At 51.5% G+C, this 23,035-nt stretch overlaps 1 protein-coding gene across 2 annotated transcripts in view; it reads left to right on the top strand.

Annotated features, from left to right (window-relative positions):
• The window catches only part of BEND5 (BEN domain containing 5), a 158,772-nt gene that overhangs the window by 114,648 nt on the left and 21,089 nt on the right, over window positions 1-23,035 (top strand). The window contains exon 6 of one of the 2 annotated variants that reach the window (XM_038760624.1): window positions 1,574-1,613. In XM_038760624.1, coding sequence (XP_038616552.1) covers window positions 1,574-1,613 — 40 coding nt within the window. Of the gene's footprint in view, window positions 1-1,573; window positions 1,614-19,144; window positions 19,482-23,035 lie in introns of those variants that run through there. The other variant, XM_038760621.1, reaches the window with a different exon arrangement.

Here is a 23,035-nt window from a genome sequence, read left to right as displayed (position 1 = left end):
CCTGACTCTTCCCCCAGGGACCCAACCCAGTCTATCCAACACTCCCGACTCTCCCTTCTCCATCCCCATCTCTCCCCAGTGACCCAGCACAGACCATCAGGCAACCCGACTCTCTCCTCTCTGTCCCTGACTGTCTCCCAGAGGCCCATCACAGACCATCCTACACCCCTGACCCTCCCCTCCCCGTCCCTGACGCTCCCCCAAAGATCCCGCATGGACCATCCAACAACCCTGACTCCTCTGTCCGTCCCTGACTCTCCCCCGGTGACCCAGTATGGACCATCCCACACCCATGACTCTCCCCAGTGACCCAGCATGGACGTCTGCCCACGAATCTGTCCAAACCCCCCAGGACCTGCCAGAGTTTCCAGTTTCCCGCTCCCTGTGGGAATGTATTCCCTGCACTCGCTCCCCCACTGAGGGATTTCTGGCTGTTGGTTCTGACCCCGCCCTGCTCCAGCTGCAGTGGGGGGCTTAGGGAGTGACAATTCCACGCAGGCTCCTTCCACCCCATTCCCGGCCAGCGCCGGGCCCCTGCGGCCAGCCGGCCGACCCAAGTCGGAGCCGCTCGTGGCTGGGAGGTGGGCCCGGTCTCCCGCCGGCCCTCCTCCCGGGCCCTGGCCACCCTGCCGACTCCCGAGGAGTGGGCGGCCCGGACGCCACAGACCCCCATTCCCGTGCCATCGCCTGACGTCGCCATAGCAACCGCCCGTTCCACTGCAGATTGAGCGGAACGTGCCCGAGCGCCTGCCTCGCCCCATCCTTTCATGTTCCATATGTTGAGTCGAAGCACGGCCTGGTTCCACCCTCCGCTCGCCCTCGCCTCCTCCCGCCTCGGCCCCCCGGGGGCCCCCCATCCTAGGGTCTGCCTCCCCCAGCCCCCATCCTCGGGGATGTGGAGCGGGTGTTGGAACCACTAGCCCGCCCTGCCTTCTCCCTGCGCCGGCCCCTCCCGCAGTCCTCGTGGAAGGGGCTCCGGTGCAGAGAAGCATCACGGCCCAGTGGAAGGAGGGCGAGACTGGGAGTTGGGGCACCGGGGTTCTAACCCCGGCTCTGCCGCTTGCCTTCAGCTTGACTTTAGGCAAGTCGCTTTCCTGGGCCTCAGTTCCCTCGTCTGTAAAATGGGGCATAAATGCATTCGTTCATTCATTCAATCGTATTTATTGAGCACTTACTGTGTGCGGAGCACTGGACTAATATGCCTGTTCTTTCTCAGACTGCGGGCCCCGTGTGGGACAGGGACCGCGTCTGAGCTGATTGTGTTGTAGCCACCCCACGGATAGCACATAGTGAGCGTCTAACAAATACCATTATTACTGGTATTGTTGTGGGTTGCCTGGATGGGAGATGACTGCTCCCCACCCTGCCCAGCGGAGTCCCTCCTCCTCCTTCCAGACATGCCCCTCCCACCTCTCCAGCTATGCCCCCCATCTGCCCCCCGGACTGTTTTACTGTTTTCCGTGTGCCTGGGCACCACCGCCAATTTCCGCACCATCTCTCCGTCTGTCTGTCTGAATGTCGGCATGCCTGTCCAAATCCCTTGACCTCCGACCTCTGTGGTTTTGTTTTCCAGCAACAGCGGCCGTTTGACCTTCTGACCATCACCAGCCCCGGTGAGTGAGCCGAGCCCGCGGCCTTTCTTCTTCTGCGGTGGGAGACGGGAGGGATGGGCGGTGGCCAGTGGCCGGGGGCAGGCGGGGCTGGAAGCAAGTGGCCGTGAGGCCCCTTCACTGTGACCCGGTGACCGTATGACGTGATGGGCGTGAGATCCGGTGGCCGCGTGGCCTGGTGACCGTTTGGCCTGGTGGCAGAGGTGGCCACTGAGGTTCTGAGGGGTGGCAGCCTGGGCACAGCGAAAAGCGAAGCTGGCGATGCCCACACAGGACCTCGGGGGCCCACAGGTTCAGTTAGCTGAAGGGCGGGAGTGGAGGGTTAGAGAAGGCACCCAGTCCAGCGCTCTGTGCAAAGTGGTGCCCGGTCCAGCTGTGTACATGCGGTCGGCTCCCGTCACGCTGCCGTGCGTGGAATGGGTGTCCAGGTGAATGCCCTGTGCCCTTTGCCCGCACGGGTGGACCCTTCTGTTGAGAACAATGGAGGAGGCTCAGTGGAAGCCATGTGGCCCGAGGCCCTTGTCTGGGAGCGCCACAAGCAAGGAGGTGGGCAGGGGTGCTGCACATGGCGGTGGGCCCGTGAAGGCTCATTGCCCGCGAGACCCGTGGACTGCCCAAGTGAGCGCAGCGCAGAGCCGGCGCTCAATAAAGACTACAGTGAGCCCACTGTTGGGTAGGGACTGTCTCTACATGTTACCAACTTGTACTTCCCAAGTGCTTAGTACAGAGCTCTGCACACAGTAAGCGCTCAATAAATACGATTGATTGATTGATTGATTGATATAGATGGGTGGATTGACTCCACCCTCGTAGCAATTTCCACCCTCCCAGGGTGGGCTGGTTGCCTGGAGAGAGGCGGGGGCAGAGACCAGGGGGAGATCTCCCGTGGAAGAGGGGAGGTAGTAGAGAGCCCCGGAGGGGCGGCCTCAGTGTTAAAACTCGGCTCTGGCCAGGCCGGACGGTCTGTCCTAATTAATCCTTCATTCATTGGGATCGAGGCAAGGCTCAGTGGTCCCGGCACAGTCCCGGGCATAATTACCGTTCCTTTGCTGGGGATTTGGGGAGGAAAACTCCCAAGGCCATTTCTGCCTTGCAGAGGGGAGGGGTCTCTTCATCTTCTTAACAGAACCAGGCTCTGGATGGCCGGGTGGGCAAGCGGCGTCGGATTCCTCCAAGCCTCCCGATGCCCCCACTGGGGCTGAGCTGGGGGGAGGTGGAGGTACCGGGTGTGTGGCCTGGTGGTTTTGGAAAATGGGCAAACTGGTTTGCTGGACCCATGGATGAGTGGTCCCTGCTGGGTCACTGGGGGAGAGGCAGGGATGGAGAGGGGAGAGTCAGGGGTGTGCGGTGGTCTGTGTGGTGTCACTGGGGAGAGTCAGGGGTGCAGGGAGGTCGGTTCTGGCTCACTGGGGAGAGTCACGGAGGGAGAGGGGAGAGACAGGGGTGTTGGACGTTCTGCCCTCAGTCCCTGCTCTCCCTCCCTCTTATTCTGTGAGCTTCTTGTGGAATAGGGACTTTGTCCATCTCGATTAATCTGTATCTCTCCCAGGGCTCAGTCCAGGGCTTGGCACAGAGTAAGAGCTGCACCGTTGCCGCGGTTACTATTATTTTTATTATTATGTCCCATTGGCTGGGAATGGTTCACACGGCCTTGTCGACCCCGGAGTCATCTTCCAGCCGATCGGTCAATCGTATTTATCAAACTCTTACTATACACGGAGCATTGTACTAAGCGTTCGGGAGAGCACGGTATAACAACGTAACAGATGTGTTTGCTGCCCACAACGAGCTTACAGTCTAGAATCGACGGTCGACTTCTTGGCTTTGTGCTTTCACTGGGTCACGGGCGGCCGGAGGTCCGCAGCAGGGGTGGGGACCCCAATGGGCCGAGTCCTGGGGTATGGGGAAGACCACCCGGCCCTCTCTGAACCCGTCTGGAGTCCAGCCCTGGCTGGTGGGAGGGCAGTGGGTTCTGGATGCCCCGGGGGTGCTGGTGTAGGGGGTGTTGGGGGAGGCCACACACCGCCAAGCTCAATCCATTTTTGTCCGTGTTTCTCGCCGGATCGGTAAAAAGGTCAAACGCATTTCCGAGGCTGAGGGAGACGTGCGGGATGTAACAATAAGAGAGCAATCAACCTTCCGGTAACCTTTAAAGAGACAGCATCGCTTCCCGCACCATAATTGATGGTCTCGTTAGGTCCGGGAAGCCCTCACCGGCCTCACCTGGAGGGCAGAGAGGAGAGGGTGAGGAATTGGGGGTGCGGACCGGAGGAGAGCAGGGGTGTGGCCCAGGGACACTCAGGGATGCTCCCCTGATCCTGTCTGCTTGGTCATCCCACGGAGCCAGGTTTCATTCAATCGTATTTATTGAGCGCTTATCATGTACTGAGCACGGTACTAAGCGCTTGGGAGAGGACAACAGAACAATAAACACACACATTCCTTACACATAACTAGCTTACGGGATTTGAGATGGAGCGGTTTATTAATTAACGTCTGTCTCCTCCCTCTAGACCACAAGCTCCTTGTGGGCAGGGAATGTGTCTGTTTATCGTTCTCTCGTACTTTCCCCAGTGCTTAGTACAGTGCTCCACACACAGTAGCGCTCAATAAATGTGATTGACCGACTGACTGAGACGGAGGGTCTCCCAGTGGGGTGGGGGGCCGGGCGGGGACACCGGAACCTTGGATCATCATCATCAATCATCAATCGTATTTATTGAGCGCTTACTATGTGCAGAGCACTGTACTAAGCGCTTGGGAAGTACAAATTGGCAACATATAGAGATAGTCCCTACCCAACAGTGGGCTCACAGTCTAAAAGATGCGAGGGAAGATGGCAGCCACTTCCTTTCTCGGTCTCCGAGCTCCCAGATCTTCCTCCTCCTAATCGCTCGGCGAACCCGCCGTTGATTAAGTTACTTTCCAGAGTCAAACTCATTTGCATCCACGTCAGCCCACAAACCGAATTTGAAAAATAAAGCTGCGGGATTAGAATTCAGGAACGATAAACAAAACCATTTAGAATGGAGAATCTGCGTGGGATTGGCCGCGGCCCAAACTCGATTACCCGGGCCTGGGAAACTCTCGGTTCTGGGCAGAACCGGGGCAGGGTGGGGAGAGAGGGTTTGTTTTTTTTCCTTGTTAATATCGAAAGATAGATGGCTCATCTTCCAAACAGCCGGAGGGATGGGCTGAGCCAGTTGGGAGGGTCCAGCCGGGGGAGACCAGCCGCCAGATAAAACGTGAAATTCTCCATGAGGCCTGAGAAGTCCGTAGACGACCCCGTTGCGTAGAGGGGCTCAAGCAACACAGTTGGCAGACCCATTCCCTACCCGCAATGAGCAAGAACCCTGGTCTCAATCAATCAATGGTATTTATTGAGCACTTATTGATGATGATGGCATTTGTTAAGCGCTTACTATGTGCAGAGCACTGTTCTAAGCGCTTGGGGGGGGTACAAGGTGATCAAGTTGTCCCACGTGGGGCTCACAGTCTTCATCCCCATTCTGCAGATGAGGTAACTGAGGCTCAGAGAAGTTAAGTGACTTGCCCAAGGTCACACAGCAGACATGTGGCGGAGCCAGGATTCAAACCCATGACCTCTGACTCCAAAGCCCGGGCTCTTTCCACTGAGCCACGCTGCTTCTCTATTATTGTATTATCTCACTTCTTGTATACAGGGCACTGTTCTAAGGGCTCGGAAGGCTACGAGACAGCGGTCTTGGGAGACACATTCCTAGCCCGCTGGCTCAGACTTGCTTCCGGGCTGTTTGGAAGATGAGCCGTTTATCTTTCGATATTAACAAGGAAGAAAATCCGACTTTCTGCCCATTAGACTCCCCTGCCTCCTCGTGAGCGAGAAAATCCACCTGGGTCCACCGGTGGAAACAACGATACCGTTGTGGACGGGGCCCAGCTCATCTCCACCCACTGATGAGTAGAGGGCACCCGGCCCATCCTGCCTTTTGGGATCCCCGCAGGGACCAGCCGCGGGCAGGTGTCGGATAGTTGGCATTTAGAATACACTTGCTCCGGAACGCCAGTGTCACTTTTATTTTGATTAATGCCCCTCCCACCGTCTAGACTGTAAGCTCGTTTTGGGCAGGGAATACGCCTGTTTATTGTATTGCATTCTCCCAAGGGTCCCGGCGGGGATGAGGGTGGCCACTCCGGGGCCAGGCTGCTCCCCTCGGGAGACGGGCCACCCTTCCCCGCCTCCAGCCCCTTTCGACCCAGCTCTCTCCGGCGCTCCGATTTGGGAAGCCCTGGAGTGGAGAGTTTATGAAAATTTAGTTTTTCTAATTAAGCCGGGAGACTGTAGAAATCAACAATACAGTGCATTCTCCCAGCAGGGCCCGTAAATTAATTAGGGGCAATTTGCTGTCAGAAACAATTTCCATAATTTCTCCTGAAAAAACAGGAAGTCTCTGGCTTTTTTAACGCTAAAGTCACTTGAGTTCCCGCGAAGCGGCACGGCCTAGTGGATACAGCATGGGCCCGGGAGTCATAAAGACCTGGGTTCTAATCCCCGCGCCGCCAGTTGTCTGCTGTATGACCTTGGGCAAGTCACTTTGCTTCTCCAGGCCTCAGTTCCCTCCTCTATAAAATGGGGATTACGACTGTGAGCGCCATGTGGGACGTGGACCGTGTCCAACCTGAGTAGCTTGTATCTACCCCAGCGCTTAATACAGTGCCTGGTGCATAGTAAGCGCTTGAAGAGAAGCAGCGTGGCTCAATGGAAAAAGCACGGGCTTGGGAGTCAGAGGTCATGGGTTCAAATCCTGGCTCTGCCAACTGTCAGCTGTGTGACGTTGGGTAAGTCACTTCACTTCTCTGGGCCTCAGTTACCTCATCTGGAAAATGGGGATGAAGACTGTGAGCCCCACGTGGGACAATCTGATCACCTTGTATCCTCCCCAGCGCTTAGAACAGTGCTTTGCACATAGTAAGCGCTTAACAAATGTCATTATTATTAAATACCTTAAAAAAAAAGGCAAATCGGCTCTGAAGCTGACTTGGCCAGCTCTGCCAGGTGGACCTGGGCCCCCGGGCCTCACGCACCTTGGAGATGGGGCCCCACTTCCCGAAAGCCCCCACCTTTAATTTATTTATTTTATTTTGTTAGTATGTTTGGTTTTGTTCTCTGTCTCCCCCTTTTAGACTGTGAGCCCAATGTTGGGTAGGGACTGTCTGTATATGTTGCCAATTTGTACTTCCCAAGCGCTTAGTACAGTGCTCTGCACATAGTAAGCGCTCAATAAATATGATTGATTAATTGATTGATTGATTTAATTCCCTTCGGCACAGTAGTTGCTTAAATCCCAACCTCCTCAGAACCAGTGGTGATAATAGTAACGATCGTGGTATTTATCAAGCTCTCACTCTGTGCCAAGCACTGGGCTGAGTGCTGGGGTAGAGAGACAAGATCATCGGATCAAAGGCAGTTCCTGTCCCACAAAGGGCCGACCGTCTAAGGAGGAGAAGGAAAAAGCTTTGAATCCCCATTTGAATCCCAGAGCTTTGGGCTCTGGGAGCTTTGAATCCCAGAGAAGCAGCATGGCTAGAGAAGCAGCATGGCTCAGTGAAGAGAGCACGGGCTTTGGAGTCAGAGGTCATGGGTTCGAATCCCGACTCCACCACATGTCTGCTGTGTGACCTTGGGCAAGTCACTTAACTTCTCTGAGCCTAAGTTGCCTCATCTGTAAAATGGGGATTAAGACCGTGAGCCTCACGTGGGACAACCTGATCACCTTGTAACCTCCCCAGCACTTAGAACAGTGCTTTGCACATAGTAAGCGCTTCATAAATGCCATTATTATTATTATTATTTTACAGGTGAAGAAACCGAGGCACCAAGAATCAATCAATCATATTTATTGAGCACTTACTGTGTGCAGAGCACTGTACTAAGCGCTTGGAAAGTACAAGCTGGGAATATATAGAGTCAGTCCCTACCCAACAGTGGGCTCACAGTCTAGAAAAGTCAAGCAGCCCCCAAAGGGTCACACAAGTGGCAGAGCGGAGATGGGGAACCCAGTTGTAAATCCCCGTGGGGAGGAGAGGAGCCAGTTGCGGCCCTGGTGCGCCCAGGGAGGACTGGGTCCGAGGTCAGAGGTCAGAGTTCAGCGAGGCGAAGGCACTCCAGGAAAGCTAGGGTGCCCCGATCCCAAGTCCCCAACTTGGCCCCCACTCAGACCCCCGTTCGAGGGGCCGGGTGGGCGGAAACGTCCCAAGAGTCCGTCGGCCGGGCCCGGCCTCCTAGCCCTGCCGTGCCACGGAGAGCTGGAACTGGAACGGATGTCTCTGGGCCTTCCCTTCTTTTCCACTGAGCAGCGGCGAAGATGTTTCTTCTTAAAACCCGGCATTCCTCGGGATCCCAAGCGTAGCCGCACGTGGAGAGGACGGGGAGGGGGGTGGGAAGCGGACCTCAGGCAGCAGATGCTTCAAGACCTATTCCAAGACCGGTTTAGACTGTGAGCCCACTGTTGGGTAGGGACTGTCTCTGTATGTTGCCAACCTGTACTTCCCAAGCGCTTAGTACAGTGCTCTGCACACAGTAAGCGCTCAATAAATACGATTGATTGATTGACTGATTCCGCAGACAGAGAACGGGCTGGAGGAGAGAGTCCCCGTGCAGTCGACGTAACTCGCCGGAACGGTGGGGGCTGAGAAGCAGCGTGGCCCAGTGGCTAGGAAGTCAGAATCAATCAATCAATCAACTGTATTTATTGAGCGCTTACTGTGTGCAGAGCACTGTACTAAGCGCTTGGGAAGTACAAGTTGGCGACATATAGAGACGGTCCCTACCCAACAGTGGGCTCACGGTCTAGAAGAACCTGGGTTCTAATCAGGGCTCCACCACTTTAAAAAAAAAAAAATAATAATAATGATGGCATTTATTAAGCGCTTACTATGTGTAAAACACTGTTCCAAACGCTGGGGGTGGGGGGGGTTACAAGGTGATCAGGTTTAATGGTATTTGTTAACCGCCATTCATTCATTCAGTCGTATTTATTGAGCACTTACTGTGTGCAGAGCACTATACTAAGCGCTTGGGAAGTACAAGTTGGCAGCATGGCTCAGTGGAAAGAGCACGGGCTTTGGAGTCAGAGGTCATGGGTTCAAATCCCCGCTCCGCCAATTGTCAGCTGTGTGACTTTGGGCAAGTCACTTAACTTCTCCGTGCCTCAGTTCCCTCATCTGTAAAATGGGGATTAAGACTGCGAGCTCCCTGTGGGACAACCTGATCACCTTGTAACCTCCCCAGTGCTTAGAACAGTGCTTTGCACATAGTAAGAGCTTGAATAAATGCCATAATAATAATAATTATTATTATATAGAGACGGTCCCTACCCAACAACGGGCTCTAAGCGCTGCGATAGGTACAAACTAATCAGATTGGACACAGTCACGGTATTTTATCCCCATTTTACAAGTTGAGGGAATTGAGGCACAGAGAATTTTCATTCATTCATTCATTCAATCGTATTTATTGAGCGCCTACTGGGAGAGTGCAATATAACATCAGACACATTCCTGCCCACAACGAGGGATAGGACAAGTGTTTTGCACACAGGAAGTGTTCAATAAATACGACTGAACGATTGACTGAAGCCCTTGAATTAACACGGCAGTGATTTGGCTGGAGAAGAAAGGGTGGCTTTTAGCGATGCTGTGAAGGTTTGAACGAACAGGATTTGGTGACAGATTGAATATGTGGGTTGAATGAGCGGAATCAAGGATAACACCAAGGTTATGTGCTCATGAAGCAGGAAGGATGGTGGTGCTGTCTGAGTGACGGGAAAATCAGGGGGAGGACTGGGTTTGGGTGGAAAGATAAGGAATTCTGTTTTGGACATGTTAAACTTGAGGTGTTGGTGGGACATCTAAGTAGAGATGTCTTGAAGGAAAAAGGAAATGCACAGAGAGAGAGATCAGGGTTGGAGATGTAGATTTGAGTACTATCCATGAGGGCAAATGAGTTCTCCATTCATTCGATCATTTTTATTGAGTGCTTACTGTGTGCAGAGCGCTGGACTAAGCGCTTGGGAAGCGCAAATCGGCTACATAGAGAGACGGTCCCTATTCATTCATTCCTTCAATCGTATTTAGTGAGCGCTTACTGGGTGCAGAACACTGGACTAAGCGCTTGGGAAGCCCAAGTCGGCAACATTGAGAGACGGTCCCTATTCATTCATTCATTAATTCATTCATTCAGTCGTATTTAGTGAGCGCTTACTTGGTGCACAACGCTGGACTAAGCGTTTGGGAAGCGCAAGTCGGCACCATAGAGAGACGGTCCCTATTCATTCATTCATTCACTCAATCGTATTTAGTGAGCCCTTACTGGGTGCAGAGCACTGGACTAAGCGCTTGGGAAGCACAAGTCGGGCACTTACTGTGTGCAGAGCACTGTACTAAGTGCTTGGGAAAGTACAATAGAGCAATAAAGAAAGACAGTCCCTGCCCACAACGAGCTCATATCCGAAGTGACTTGCCCAAGGTCACCCAGCAGATAAGTAGTGGAGCCAGGATTAGAATCCAGGTCCTTCCCGTGCCCTATTCACTAGGCCGCGCTGCTTTTCTCATCAGCCGGGGCTTCTCCGGGGCTCGGTTCCCTCCAACGTAAAATGGGGGTTAAGACGGTGAGCCCCCCACGGGACGGGGGCTGCGTCCAACCTGATTAGCGGGTACCTTCCCCAGTGCCTAGTACAGTGCGTGGCACATAGTCCTCCCCGTACCTCGCTCTCGCCTGTCCCGCCATCGACCCCCGGCCCACGTCATCCCCCGGGCCTGGAATGCCCTCCCTCTGCCCATCCGCCAAGCTAGCTCTCTTCCTCCCTTCAAGGCCCTGCTGAGAGCTCACCTCCTCCAGGAAGCCTTCCTAGACTGAGCCCCTTCCTTCCTCTCGCCCTCGTCCCCCTCTCCATCCCCCCATCTTACCTCCTTCCCTTCCCCACAGCACCTGTATATATGTATATATGTTTGTACATATTTATTACTCTATTTATTTATTTATTTTATTTGTACACATCTATTCTATTTATTTTATTTTGTTAGTATGTTTGGTTTTGTTCTCTGTCTCCCCCTTTTAGACTGTGAGCCCACTGTTGGGTAGGGGCTGTCTCTATATGTTGCCAGTTTGTACTTCCCAAGCGCTTAGTACAGTGCTCTGCACATAGTAAGCGCTCAATAAATACGATTGATGGTGATGATAGTCCATGCTCCTCTGCCAGCAAAGACGTGCAGCCTCCAGGATGCCTGAAAATCGTCCTGCAAACTGAAGTGCGAATTCCACAGGCTAATGGAAAGCAGAAGCTGGCCAGGCTGCCTTGGGGCCCCCGCGGAAGAAACCGGACCGGTGCCGGACGGCCAGCCTCGCTCTGAAGGGGGATCGGGTGGGGGCTTGGGATGCCCCTTGGGGGAGGGCCACGCCAGCGGCCCCCTCTCACACCCTGCTCCAACCGAGCCCCCAAGCTTCGCTCCTCTAATGCCAACCTTCTCGCTGTGCTTCCCCCTCGACTACCTCGCTCACGTCCCGCCTCTGGCCTGCAATACCCTCCCTCCTCATATCTGACAGTCATCATCATCGTCATCATCAATCGTATTTATTGAGCGCTTACTATGTGCAGAGCACTGTACTAAGCGCTTGGGAAGTACAAATTGGCAACATATAGAGACAGTCCCTACCCAACAGTGGGCTCACAGTCTAAAAGGGGGAGACAGAGAACAAAACCAAACATACTAACAAAATAAAATAAATAGAATAGATATGTACAAATAAAATAAATAGAGTAATAAATATGTACAAACATATATACAGGTGCTGTGGGGAAGGGAAGGAGGTAAGATGGGGGGATGGAGAGGGGGGCGAGGGGGAGAGGAAGGAAGGGGCTCAGTCTGGGGAGGCCTCCTGGAGGAGGTGAGCTCTCAGCAGGGCCTTGAAGGGAGGAAGAGAGCTAGCTTGGCGGATGGGCAGAGGGAGGCCATTCCAGGCCCGGGGGATGACGTGGGCCGGGGGTCGATGGCGGGATAGGCGAGAGCGAGGTACGGTGAGGAGAGTAGCGGCGGAGGAGCGGAGGGTGCGGGCTGGGCTGGAGAAGGAGAGAAGGGAGGTGAGGTAGGAGGGGGCGAGGGGATGGACAGCCTGGAAGCCCAGGGTGAGGAGTCTCTGCCTGATGCGCAGATTGATTGGTAGCCACTGGAGATTTTTGAGGAGGGGAGTAACATGTCCAGAGCGTTTCTGGACAAAGACAATCCGGGCAGCAGCATGAAGTATGGATTGAAGTGGGGAGAGACACGAGGATGGGAGATCAGAGAGAATGAGAGAGAGAGAATGAGAGAGAATGAGAGAGAGAATCAGAAAGACAATGACTCCCCCCCCCCCAACTTCAAAGCTTCATTGAACACGCATCTCCTCCAAGAGGCCTTCCCTGACTAAGCCCTCCTTTCCTCTTCTCCCTTCTGCGTCATCCTGACTTGCTCCCTTATAATAGTAATAATGATGACAGCATTTATTAAAGCGCTTACTATGTGCAAAGCACTGGGGAGGTTCCAAGGTGATCAGGTTGTCCCCCGGGGAACTCACAGTCTTCACCCCCATTTTACAGATGAGGTCACTGAGGCACAGAGAAGTGAAGTGACTTGCCCAAAGTCACACAGCGGACAAGTGGCAGAGCCGGGATTTGAACCCTTGATCTCTGACTCCAGAGTCTGTGCTCTTTCCACTGAGCCATGCTGCTTCTCAATAATGGCATTTATTAAGCGCTTACTATGATGTGCAAAGCACTGGGGAGGTTCCAAGGTGATCAGGTTGTCCCCCGGGGGGCTCACAGTCTTCACCCCCATTTTACAGATGAGGTCACTGAGGCACAGAGAAGTGAAGTGACTTGCCCAGACTCACACAGCGGACAAGTGGCAGAGGCGGGATTTGAACCCTTGATCTCTGACTCCAGAGTCTGTGCTCTTTCCACTGAGCCATGCTGCTTCTCAGTAATGGCATTTATTGAGTGCTTACTACGTGCAAAGTACTGTTCTAATAATAATAATAATAATAATGGCATTTATTAAGTGCTTACTATGTGCAAAGCACTGTTCTAATAATAATAATGATGATGATGGAATTTATTAAGCGTTTACTATGTGCAAAGCACTTTTCTAATAATAATAATAATAATAATAATGGCATTTATTAAGCGCTTACTATGTGCAAAGCACTGTTCTAATAATAATAATGATAATAATGGAATTTATTAAGCGCTTACTATGTGCAAAGCACTGTTCTAAGCGCTGGGGAGGTTACATGGTGATCAGGTTGTCCCACGGGGGGCTCACAGTCTTAATCCCCATTTTACAGATGAGGGAACTGAGGCCCAGAGAAGTGAAGTGACTTGCCCAAAGTCACCCAGCTGACAATCGGCGGAGCCGGGATTTGAACCCATGACCTCGGACTCCAAAGCCTGTGCTCTTTACGCTGAGCCACGCTGCTGATTTATATATATTATATCGATTATTTTGTTTATATCTCTAATTCTACTCATTTATACTGATGCTGCTGATGCGTGTTGCCTTGTTTTGATGTCCGCCTCCCCCCCTTCTAGACTGCGAGCCCGTTGCGGGCAGGGATTGTCTCCGTTGCTGAATTGTACTTTCCAAGTGCTTAGTCCAGTGCTCTGAATGCAGTAAGCGATCAATAAATATGAATTCATTCATTCATTCATTCATTCAATCGTATTTATTGAGCACTTACTGGGTGCAGAGCACTGTACTAAGCGCTTGGGAAGTCCAAGTTGGCAACACCTAGAGACGGTCCCTACCCAACAGTGGGCTCACAGTCTAGAAGGGGGAGACAGACAACAAAACCAAACATATTAACAAAATAAAATAAATAGAATATGTACAAATAAAATAGAGTAGTGAATATGTACAAACATATATAGATATATTCATTCATTCATTCAATCGTATTTATTGAGCGCTTACGTATTTATTGAGCGCTCTGTGTGCAGAGCACTGGACTAGGCGACAAGGTGGCAACATCTAGAGACGGTCCCTACCCAACAGCGGGCTCACAGTCTAGAAGGGGGGAGACGGACAGGCAACAAAACAAAACATATTAACAAAATAAAATAAAAAGAATAAATATGTACAAATAAAATAAATTCATCATTCAATCGTATTTATTGAGTGCTTACTGGGTGCAGAGCACTGGACTAAGCGCTTGGGATGTGTAAGTTGGCAACAGATAGAGCCGGTCCCTACCCAACAGCGTGCTCACAGTCTAGAAGGGGGGAGACAGACAACAAAAACAAAATATATAGACAGGTGTCAAAATCATCAGCAAATAGAATTATAGCTATGTGATTTTGGTATTTGTTAAGCGCTTACTATGTGCCAAGCACTGCACTAAGCGCTGGGGGGATACAAGGTGATCAGTTTTGTCCCACGTGGGGCTCACAGTCTTCATCCCCATTTGACAGGTGAGGGAACTGAGGCCCAGAGAAGTGAAGTGACTTGCCCAGAGTCACCCGACTGACAAGTGGCGGAGCCGGGATTAGAACCCAGGACCTCTGACTCTCAAGCCCGGGCTCTTTCCACTGAGCCACGCTGCTTCTCAGGAATGAATGAATGAATGAAGCAAGCACTGGAGATTTTTGTGGACAGGGGTGGGGTGACATTATAGCTTTAATTCTATTTTGCACATTGTAAGTGCTTAATAAATGCCATTATTATTATTATTACCGAAGGCTCACCTCCTCCAGGAGGCCTTCCCAAACTAAGCCCCCCTTTTTCTCAGCTCCCCCTCCCCATCGGCCCCACATGCTCCCTCTGCTCTACCCCGCCTCCCTGCACTTGTGTGTATATATATGTACATATCTATTTTTCTATTTATTTATATCAATGTCAACCTGATCACCTTGTTACCTCCCTGGCGCTTAGAACAGTGCTTTGCACATAGTAAGTGCTTAACAAATACCATTATTATTATTATTATTATCAGAATAAATAGAAGTAAAGCAAGGGCGAAAGAGTGACAGGTTTTGACACCTGTCTCCAGGTTTTATTTTGTTGTCTGTCTCCCCCTTCTAGACTGGGAGCCCGTTGTTGGGAAGGGACCGTCTCTATCTGTTGCCGACTTGTGCTTCCCAAGCGCTTAGTACAGTGCTCTGCACACAGTAAGCGCTCAATAAATACGATTGAAGGAATGAATAGGGACCGTCTCTCTATGTAGCCGACTTGCGCTTCCCAAGCGCTTAGTCCAGTGCTCTGCACCCAGTAAGCCCTCAATAAATAATAATAATAATAATGGCATTTATTAAGCACTTACTATGTGCGAAGCACTGTTCTAAGCGCTGGAGAGGATACAAAGTGATTAGGTTGTCCCACGTGGGGCTCACAACCTTAATCCCCATTTTACAGATGAGGGAACTGAGGCACAGATACGATTGAATGAATGAATAGGGACCGTCTATGTTGCCGATTTGTTCTTCCCAAGCGCTTAGTCCAGTGCTCTGCACCCAGTAAGCGCTCAATAAATACGACTGAATGAATGAATAGGGACCGTCTTCCCCTTTTAGACTGTGAGCCCACTGTTGGGTAGGGACTGTCTCTATATGTTGCCAATTTGTACTTCCCAAGCGCTTAGTACAGTGCTCTGCGCACAGTAAGCGCTCAGTAAATACGATTGATGATGATGATGACCGTCTCTCTATGTTGCCGACTTGCGCATCCCAAGCGCTTAGTACAGCGCCGTGCACCCAGTAAGCGCTCCCTAAATACGACTGAATGAATGAATTCATTCATTCATTCAATCATATTTATTGAGCGCTTACTGTGTGCAGAGCACTGTACTAAGCGCTTGGGAAGTACAAGTTGGTAACATATCGAGACTGTCCCTACCCAATAGCAGGCTCACAGTCTAGAAGGGGGAGACAGACAACAAAACAACACATATTAACAAAATAAAATAAATAGAATAGTAAATATGTACAAGTAAAATAGAGTAATAAATCTGTACAAACATATATACAGGTGCTGTGGGGAGGGGACGGAGGTAGGGCGGGGGGATGGGGAGGGGGAGGAGGGGGAGGGGGAGAGGAAGGGGGGCTCAGTCTGGGAAGACCTCCTGGAGGAGGTGAGCTCTCAGTAGGACCTTGAAGGGAGGAAGAGAGCTAGCTTGGCGGATGGGCAGATGGAGGGTATTCCAATCAATCAATCAATCAATCGTATTTATTGAGTGCTTACTATGTGCAGAGCACTGTACTAAGTGCTTGGGAAGTACAAATTGGCAACACATAGAGACAGTCCCTACCCAACAGTGGGCTCACAGTCTAAAAGAATGAATGAATAGGGACTGTCTCTCTATGTTGCCGACTTGCGCTTCCCCAGCGCTTAGTCCAGCGCCGTGCACCCAGTAGGCGCTCACTAAAAATGACTGTCCAGCACGTCTCTAAGCGCGCTCCCTAAATCCGACTGAGCGACTAGCTCTCTTCCTCCCTTCAAGGCTCTACTGAGAGCTCACCTCCTCCAGGAGGCCTTCCCAGACTGAGCCCCTTCCTTCCTCTCCCCCTCGTCCCCCTCTCCATCCCCCCATCTTACCTCCTTCCCTTCCCCACAGCACCTGTATATACGTATATGTGTTTGTACATATTTATTACTCATTTATTTATTTATTTATTTTACCTGTACATTTCTATTCTATTTTATTTTGTTAGTATGTTTGGTTTTGTTCTCTGTCTCCCCCCTTCTAGACTGTGAGCCCACTGTTGGGTAGGGACTGTCTCTATATGTTGCCAACTTGTACTTCCCAAGCGCTTAGTCCACTGCTCTGCGCACAGTAAGTGCTCAATAAATACGATTGATGATGATGATGACTGACCCTCTTTTAGACTGTGAGCCCACTGCTTTTAGACTGTGAGCCCACCGTTGGGTAGGGACTGTCTCTATATGTTGCCAATTTGTACTTCCCAAGCGCTTAGTCCAGTGCTCTGCACACAGTAAGCGCTCAATAAATACGATTGATGATGATGACTGACCATCTTTTAGACTGTGAGCCCACTGCTTTTAGACTGTGAGCCCACTGTTGGGTAGGGACTGTCTCTATATGTTGCCAATTTGTCCTTCTCAAGCGCTTAGTCCAGTGCTCTGCACACAGTAAGCGCTCAATAAATACGATTGATGATGATGACTGACCATCTTTCAGACTGTGAGCCCACTGCTGGGTAGGGACTGTCTCTATATGTTGCCAATTTGTCCTTCCCAAGCGCTTAGTCCAGTGCTCTGCACATAGTAAGCGCTCAATAAATACGATTAATGATGATGACTGACCATCTTTTAGACTGTGAGCCCACTGCTTTTAGACTGTGAGCCCACTGTTGGGTAGGGCCTGTCTCTATATGTTGCCAATTTGTACTTCCCAAGCGCTTAGTCCAGTGCTCTGCGCACAGTAAGCGCTCAATAAATACGATTGATGATGATGATGACTGACCATCTTTCAGACTGTGAGCCCACCGTTGGGTAGGGACTGTCTCTCTATGTTGCCAATTTGTACTTCCCAAGCGTTTAAGTCCAGTGCTCTGCACACAGTAAGCGCTCAATAAATACGATTGATGATGATGATGACTGACCATCTTTCAGACTGTGAGCCCACTGTTGGGTAGGGACTGTCTCTCTATGTTGCCAATTTGTACTTCCCAAGCGTTTAAGTCCAGTGCTCTGCACATAGTAAGCGCTCAATAAATACGATTGATGATGATGATGACTGACCATCTTTTAGACTGTGAGCCCACTGTTGGGTAGGGACTGTCTCTCTATGTTGCCAATTTGTACTTCCCAAGCGTTTAAGTCCAGTGCTCTGCGCACAGTAAGCGCTCAATAAATACGATTGATGATGATGATGACTGACCATCTTTTAGACTGTGAGCCCACTGCTTTTAGACTGTGAGCCCACTGTTGGGTAGGGACTGTCTCTCTATGTTGCCAATTTGTCCTTCCCAAGCGTTTAAGTCCAGTGCTCTGCGCACAGTAAGCGCTCAATAAATACGATTGATGATGATGATGACTGACCATCTTTCAGACTGTGAGCCCACTGTTGGGTAGGGACTGTCTCTGTATGTTGCCAATTTGTACTTCCCAAGCGTTTAAGTCCAGTGCTCTGCACACAGTAAGCGCTCAATAAATACGATTGATGATGATGATGACTGACCACCTTTTAGACTGTGAGCCCACTGCTTTTAGACTGTGAGCCCACTGTTGGGTAGGGACTGTCTCTCTATGTTGCCAATTTGTACTTCCCAAGCGTTTAAGTCCAGTGCTCTGCACATAGTAAGCGCTCAATAAATACGATTGATTATGATGATGACTGACCATCTTTCAGACTGTGAGCCCACTGCTTTTAGACTGTGAGCCCACTGTTGGGTAGGGACTGTCTCTGTATGTTGCCAATTTGTACTTCCCAAGCGTTTAAGTCCAGTGCTCTGCACACAGTAAGCGCTCAATAAATACGATTGATGATGATGATGACTGACCATCTTTCAGACTGTGAGCCCACTGCTTTTAGACTGTGAGCCCACTGTTGGGTAGGGACTGTCTCTGTATGTTGCCAATTTGTACTTCCCAAGCGTTTAAGTCCAGTGCTCTGCACATAGTAAGCGCTCAATAAATACGATTGATGATGATGATGACTGACCATCTTTCAGACTGTGAGCCCACTGTTGGGTAGGGACTGTCTCTCTATGTTGCCAACTTGTCCTTCCCAAGCGCTTAGTCCAGTGTTCTGCGCACAGTAAGCGCTCAATAAATACGGTTGATGATGATGATGACTGACCATCTTTTAGACTGTGAGCCCACTGTTGGGTAGGGCCTGTCTCTCTATGTTGCCAATTTGTCCTTCCCAAGCGTTTAAGTCCAGTGCTCTGCACATAGTAAGCGCTCAATAAATACGATTGATGATGATGATGACTGACCATCTTTCAGACTGTGAGCCCACTGTTGGGTAGGGCCTGTCTCTCTGTGTTGCCAATTTGTACTTCGCAAGCGTTTAAGTCCAGTGCTCTGCACATAGTAAGCGCTCAATAAATACGATTGATGATGATGCTGACTGACCATCTTTCAGACTGTGAGCCCACTGTTGGGTAGCGACCGTCTCTCTATGTTGCCAACTTGTACTTCCCAAGCGCTTAGTCCAGTGCTCCAGTGCTCAATAACTACGATTGATAGCAGAGGCGAGCCCTCGGGCCGCCGCCCCGGCTCGGCGTGCGATTAATCGCGCCTGCCCGTTCTGTCCCCCCCTCCCGGGCCGGGCGGCCGTCCGACTTAGGCCAGAGCAGCCGATGGGCCGAGCGGGGGCCGCGGGCGGAGACGGCGCCCGCTCGGGGGCTCGGCGGGGGATTGGTCGGGGCTGCCCGCCGCTTGCCCGGCCGCCGTCCGACTTAGGCCAGAGCAGCCGATCGGCCGAGCCGGGGGGGGGGGGTGGAACAATACCAGCAGGCGGGGGTGGAGGGGGGAAGAAAGGACCGGTGGCCGCCGCCTCCTCCGGGGCGCCCTCCGCCATGTACGCCTTCGTGCGTTTTTTGGACGACAACGTGTGCTACGCCCTGCCCGTGTCGTGCGTGCCGGGCTTCCGCCCCCGCTCCCGCCTGGACTTCGACAACCAGAAGGTGTACGCGGTGTACCGGCGGCCCGACGGCCCGGCGCCCCGGGGGCGGGGGCGGGGGCTGCTCCTGCTGCACGAGGACGAGCAGCAGCAGGAGGAGGAACACCACCGGCAGCGGGAGCACGCCCAGCTGCAGCAGCAGGAGCAGGAGGAGGAGGAGGGACCCGGCTGGGGAGCCCTGCTGCTGCACAAGGCCCAGATTTTGGCCCTCGCAGGTCAGCCTCGTGGGGTGGGGTGGGCTGGGGGGTGGGGGGCATCCTCGACGGGCCGCACCAAGGCCAGACCAGTTAAAAACCCTTCTCCCCCCTCCCACCGTCCACCCACTCATTTTAAACCGCGAGCCCACCGTTGGGTAGGGACTTAGTACAGTGCTCTGCACGCAGTAAGCGCTCAGTCAGTACGATTGATTGACTGACTGTCTCTCTATGTTGCCAGCTTGGACTTCCCAAGCGCTCAGTCCAGTGCTCTGCACGCAGTACGTGCTCAATCAGTACGATTGATTGATTGACTGACTGTCTCTCTATGTTGCCAGCTTGGACTTCCCAAGCGCTCAGGACAGCGCTCTGCACGCAGTAAGCGCTCAATCAATACGATTGATTGACTGACTGTCTCTCTATGTTGCCAGCTTGGACTTCCCAAGCGCTCAGGACAGCGCTCTGCACGCAGTACGTGCTCAATCAGTACGATTGATTGATTGACTGACTGTCTCTCTATGTTGCCAGCTTGGACTTCCCAAGCGCTCAGTCCAGTGCTCTGCACGCAGTACGTGCTCAATCAGTACGATTGATTGATTGACTGACTGTCTCTCTATGTTGCCAGCTTGGACTTCCCAAGCGCTCAGTCCAGCGCCCTGCACGCAGTAAGCGCTCAATCAATACGATTGATTGATTGACTGACTGTCTCTCTATGTTGCCAGCTTGGACTTCCCAAGCGCTCAGTCCAGCGCTCTGCACGCAGTAACCGCTCAATAAATACGATTGATTGACTGACTGTCTCTAGATGTTGCCAGCTTGGACTTCCCAAGCGCTCAGGACAGCGCTCTGCACGCAGTAAGCGCTCAATAAATACGATTGATTGACTGACTGTCTATGTTGCCAGCTTGGACTTCCCAAGCGCTCAGTCCAGCGCTCTGCACGCAGTAAGCACTCAATAAATACGATTGGTTGATTGACTGTCGCTATATGTTGCCAGCTTGGACTTCCCAAGCGCTCAGTCCAGCGCTCTGCACGCAGTAAGCGGTCAATCAATACGATTGATTGATTGACTGACTGTCTCTATATGTTGCCAGCTTGGACTTCCCAAGCGCTCAGTCCAGCGCCCTGCACGCAGTAAGCGCTCAATCAATACGATTGATTGATTGACTGACTGTCTCTCTATGTTGCCAGCTTGGACTTCCCAAGCGCTCAGTCCAGCGCTCTGCACGCAGTAAGCGCTCAATAAATACGATTGATTGACTGACTGTCTCTAGATGTTGCCAGCTTGGACTTCCCAAGCGCTCAGGACAGCGCTCTGCACGCAGTAAGCGCTCAATCAATACGATTGATTGATTGACTGACTGTCTCTCTATGTTGCCAGCTTGGACTTCCCAAGCGCTCAGTCCAGCGCTCTGCACGCAGTAAGCGCTCAATCAATACGATTGATGATGATTTTAGACCGGGAGCCCACCATTGGGTAGGGGCCGGCCCTCTGTGTTGCCGACTTGGGCTTCCCAAGCGCTCAGTCAATCAATCAATCAATCAATCAATCAATCAATCGTATTTATTGAGCACTTACCGTGTGCAGAGCACTGGACTGAGCGCTTGGGAAGTCCAAGTTGGCAACATAGAGAGGCGGGCCCTACCCAACAGTGGGCCAGCGCTCTGCACACGGGAAGCGCTCAGTCAATCATAATCATCAATTGTATTTATTGAGCGCTTACTGTGTGCAGAGCACTGGACTAAGCGCTTGGGAAGTACAAATTGGCAACATATAGAGACGGTCCCTACCCAACAGTGGGCCCACAGTCTAAAGGGTGGAGACGACTGATCAATACGACTGATTCAGTCGGATTTATTGAGCGCAGAGCACTGGACTGGGCGCTTGGGAGTCCATCAATAGCGAGCGTATTTGCTGAGCGCTTATTGTGTGCGGAGCGCCGGTCTGAGCGCTTGGGAAGCACAAGTTGGCAACATAGAGAGGCGGTCCCTATCCATCAATCGTATTTATTGAGCGCTTACTGTGTGCAGAGCACTGGACTTAAGCGCTTGGAAAGTACAAGTTGGCAACATAGAGAGATGGTCCCTATCAATCAGTCGTATTTATTGAGCGCTTACTGTGTGCAGAGCACCGGACTAAGCGCTTGGGAAGTACAAGTTGGCAACATAGAGAGGCGGTCCCTATCAATCAATCAATCAATTGTATTTATTGAGCGCTTACTGTGTGCAGAGCACCGGACTAAGCGCTTGGGAAGCACAAGTTGGCGACAGAGACGGTCATTTATTCATTCATTCATATTTATTGAGCGCTTACTGTGTGGACTGAGCGCTTGGGAAGTACAAGTTGGCAACATAGAGCGGCGGCCCCTATCAATCAGTCGTATTTATTGAGCGCTTACTGTGTGCAGAACACTGGACTAGGCGCTTGGGAAGCACAAGTTGGTGACATAGACGGTCATTTATTCATTCATTCATATTTATTGAGCGCTTACTGTGTGCAGAGCGCTGGACTAAGCGCTTGGGAATCAATCAGTCAGTCGTATGTATTGAGCGCTTACTGTGTGCTGAGCGCCGGACTAAGCGCTTGGGAAGTCCAAGTTGGCAACATAGAGAGGCGGTCCCTATCAATCAGTCGTATTTATTGAGCGTTACTGTGCGCAGAGCACCGGATTAAGCGCTTGGGAAGCACACGTTGGTGATAGAGAGGCGGTCATTCATTCATTCATATTTATTGAGCGCTTACTGTGTGCAGAGCACTGGACTAAGCGCTTGGGAAGTTCAAGTTGGCAACAGAGAGAGACGGTCCCTACCCAACAATCAATCAATCGTATTTATTGAACACTTACTGTGTGCAGAGCACTGGACTAAGTGCTTGGGAATCAATCAATATCAATCGTATTGAGCGCTTACTGTGTGCAGAGCACTGGACTAAGCGATTGGGAAGCACAAGTTGGCGACATAAAGAAGGTCTTTTATTCATTAATTCATATTTAGTGAGCACTTTTACTGTGTGCAGAGCACTGGACTAAGCGCTTGGGAAGTACAAGTTCACAACATAGAGAGACGGTCCTTATCAGTCAATCAATCAGTCGTATTTATTGAGCGCTTACTGTGTGCAGAGTACTGGACTAGGTGCTTGGGAATCAATCAGTCGTATTTGTTGAACGCTTACTGTGTGCAGAGCGCTGGACTAAGCGCTTGGTAGCACAAGTTGGCGACAGAGAGACGGTCATTTATTCATTCGTTCATATTTATTGAGCGCTTACTGTGTGCAGAGCACTGGACTAAGCACTTGGGAAGTACAAGTTGGCAACATAGAGAGGCGGTCCCTATCAATCAATAAATCGTATTTATCAAGCGCTTACTGTGTGCAGAGCACTGGACTAAGCGCTTGGGAAGTCCGAGTTGGCAACAGAGAGAGACGGTCCCTACCCAGCAATCAATCAATCAGTCGTCTTTATTGAGCGCTTACTGTGTGCAGAGCACTGGACTAAGCGCTTGGGAAGTACAAGTTGGCAACATAGAGAGGCAGTCCCTATCAATCAATCAATCGTATTTATTGAGCGCTTACTGTG

The sequence above is a fragment of the Tachyglossus aculeatus genome, chromosome 18 (assembly GCF_015852505.1).
Source record: "Tachyglossus aculeatus isolate mTacAcu1 chromosome 18, mTacAcu1.pri, whole genome shotgun sequence".
Classification (NCBI taxonomy): Eukaryota; Metazoa; Chordata; class Mammalia; order Monotremata; family Tachyglossidae; genus Tachyglossus; species Tachyglossus aculeatus.
This window is presented reverse-complemented; position numbering and strand designations above follow the sequence as displayed.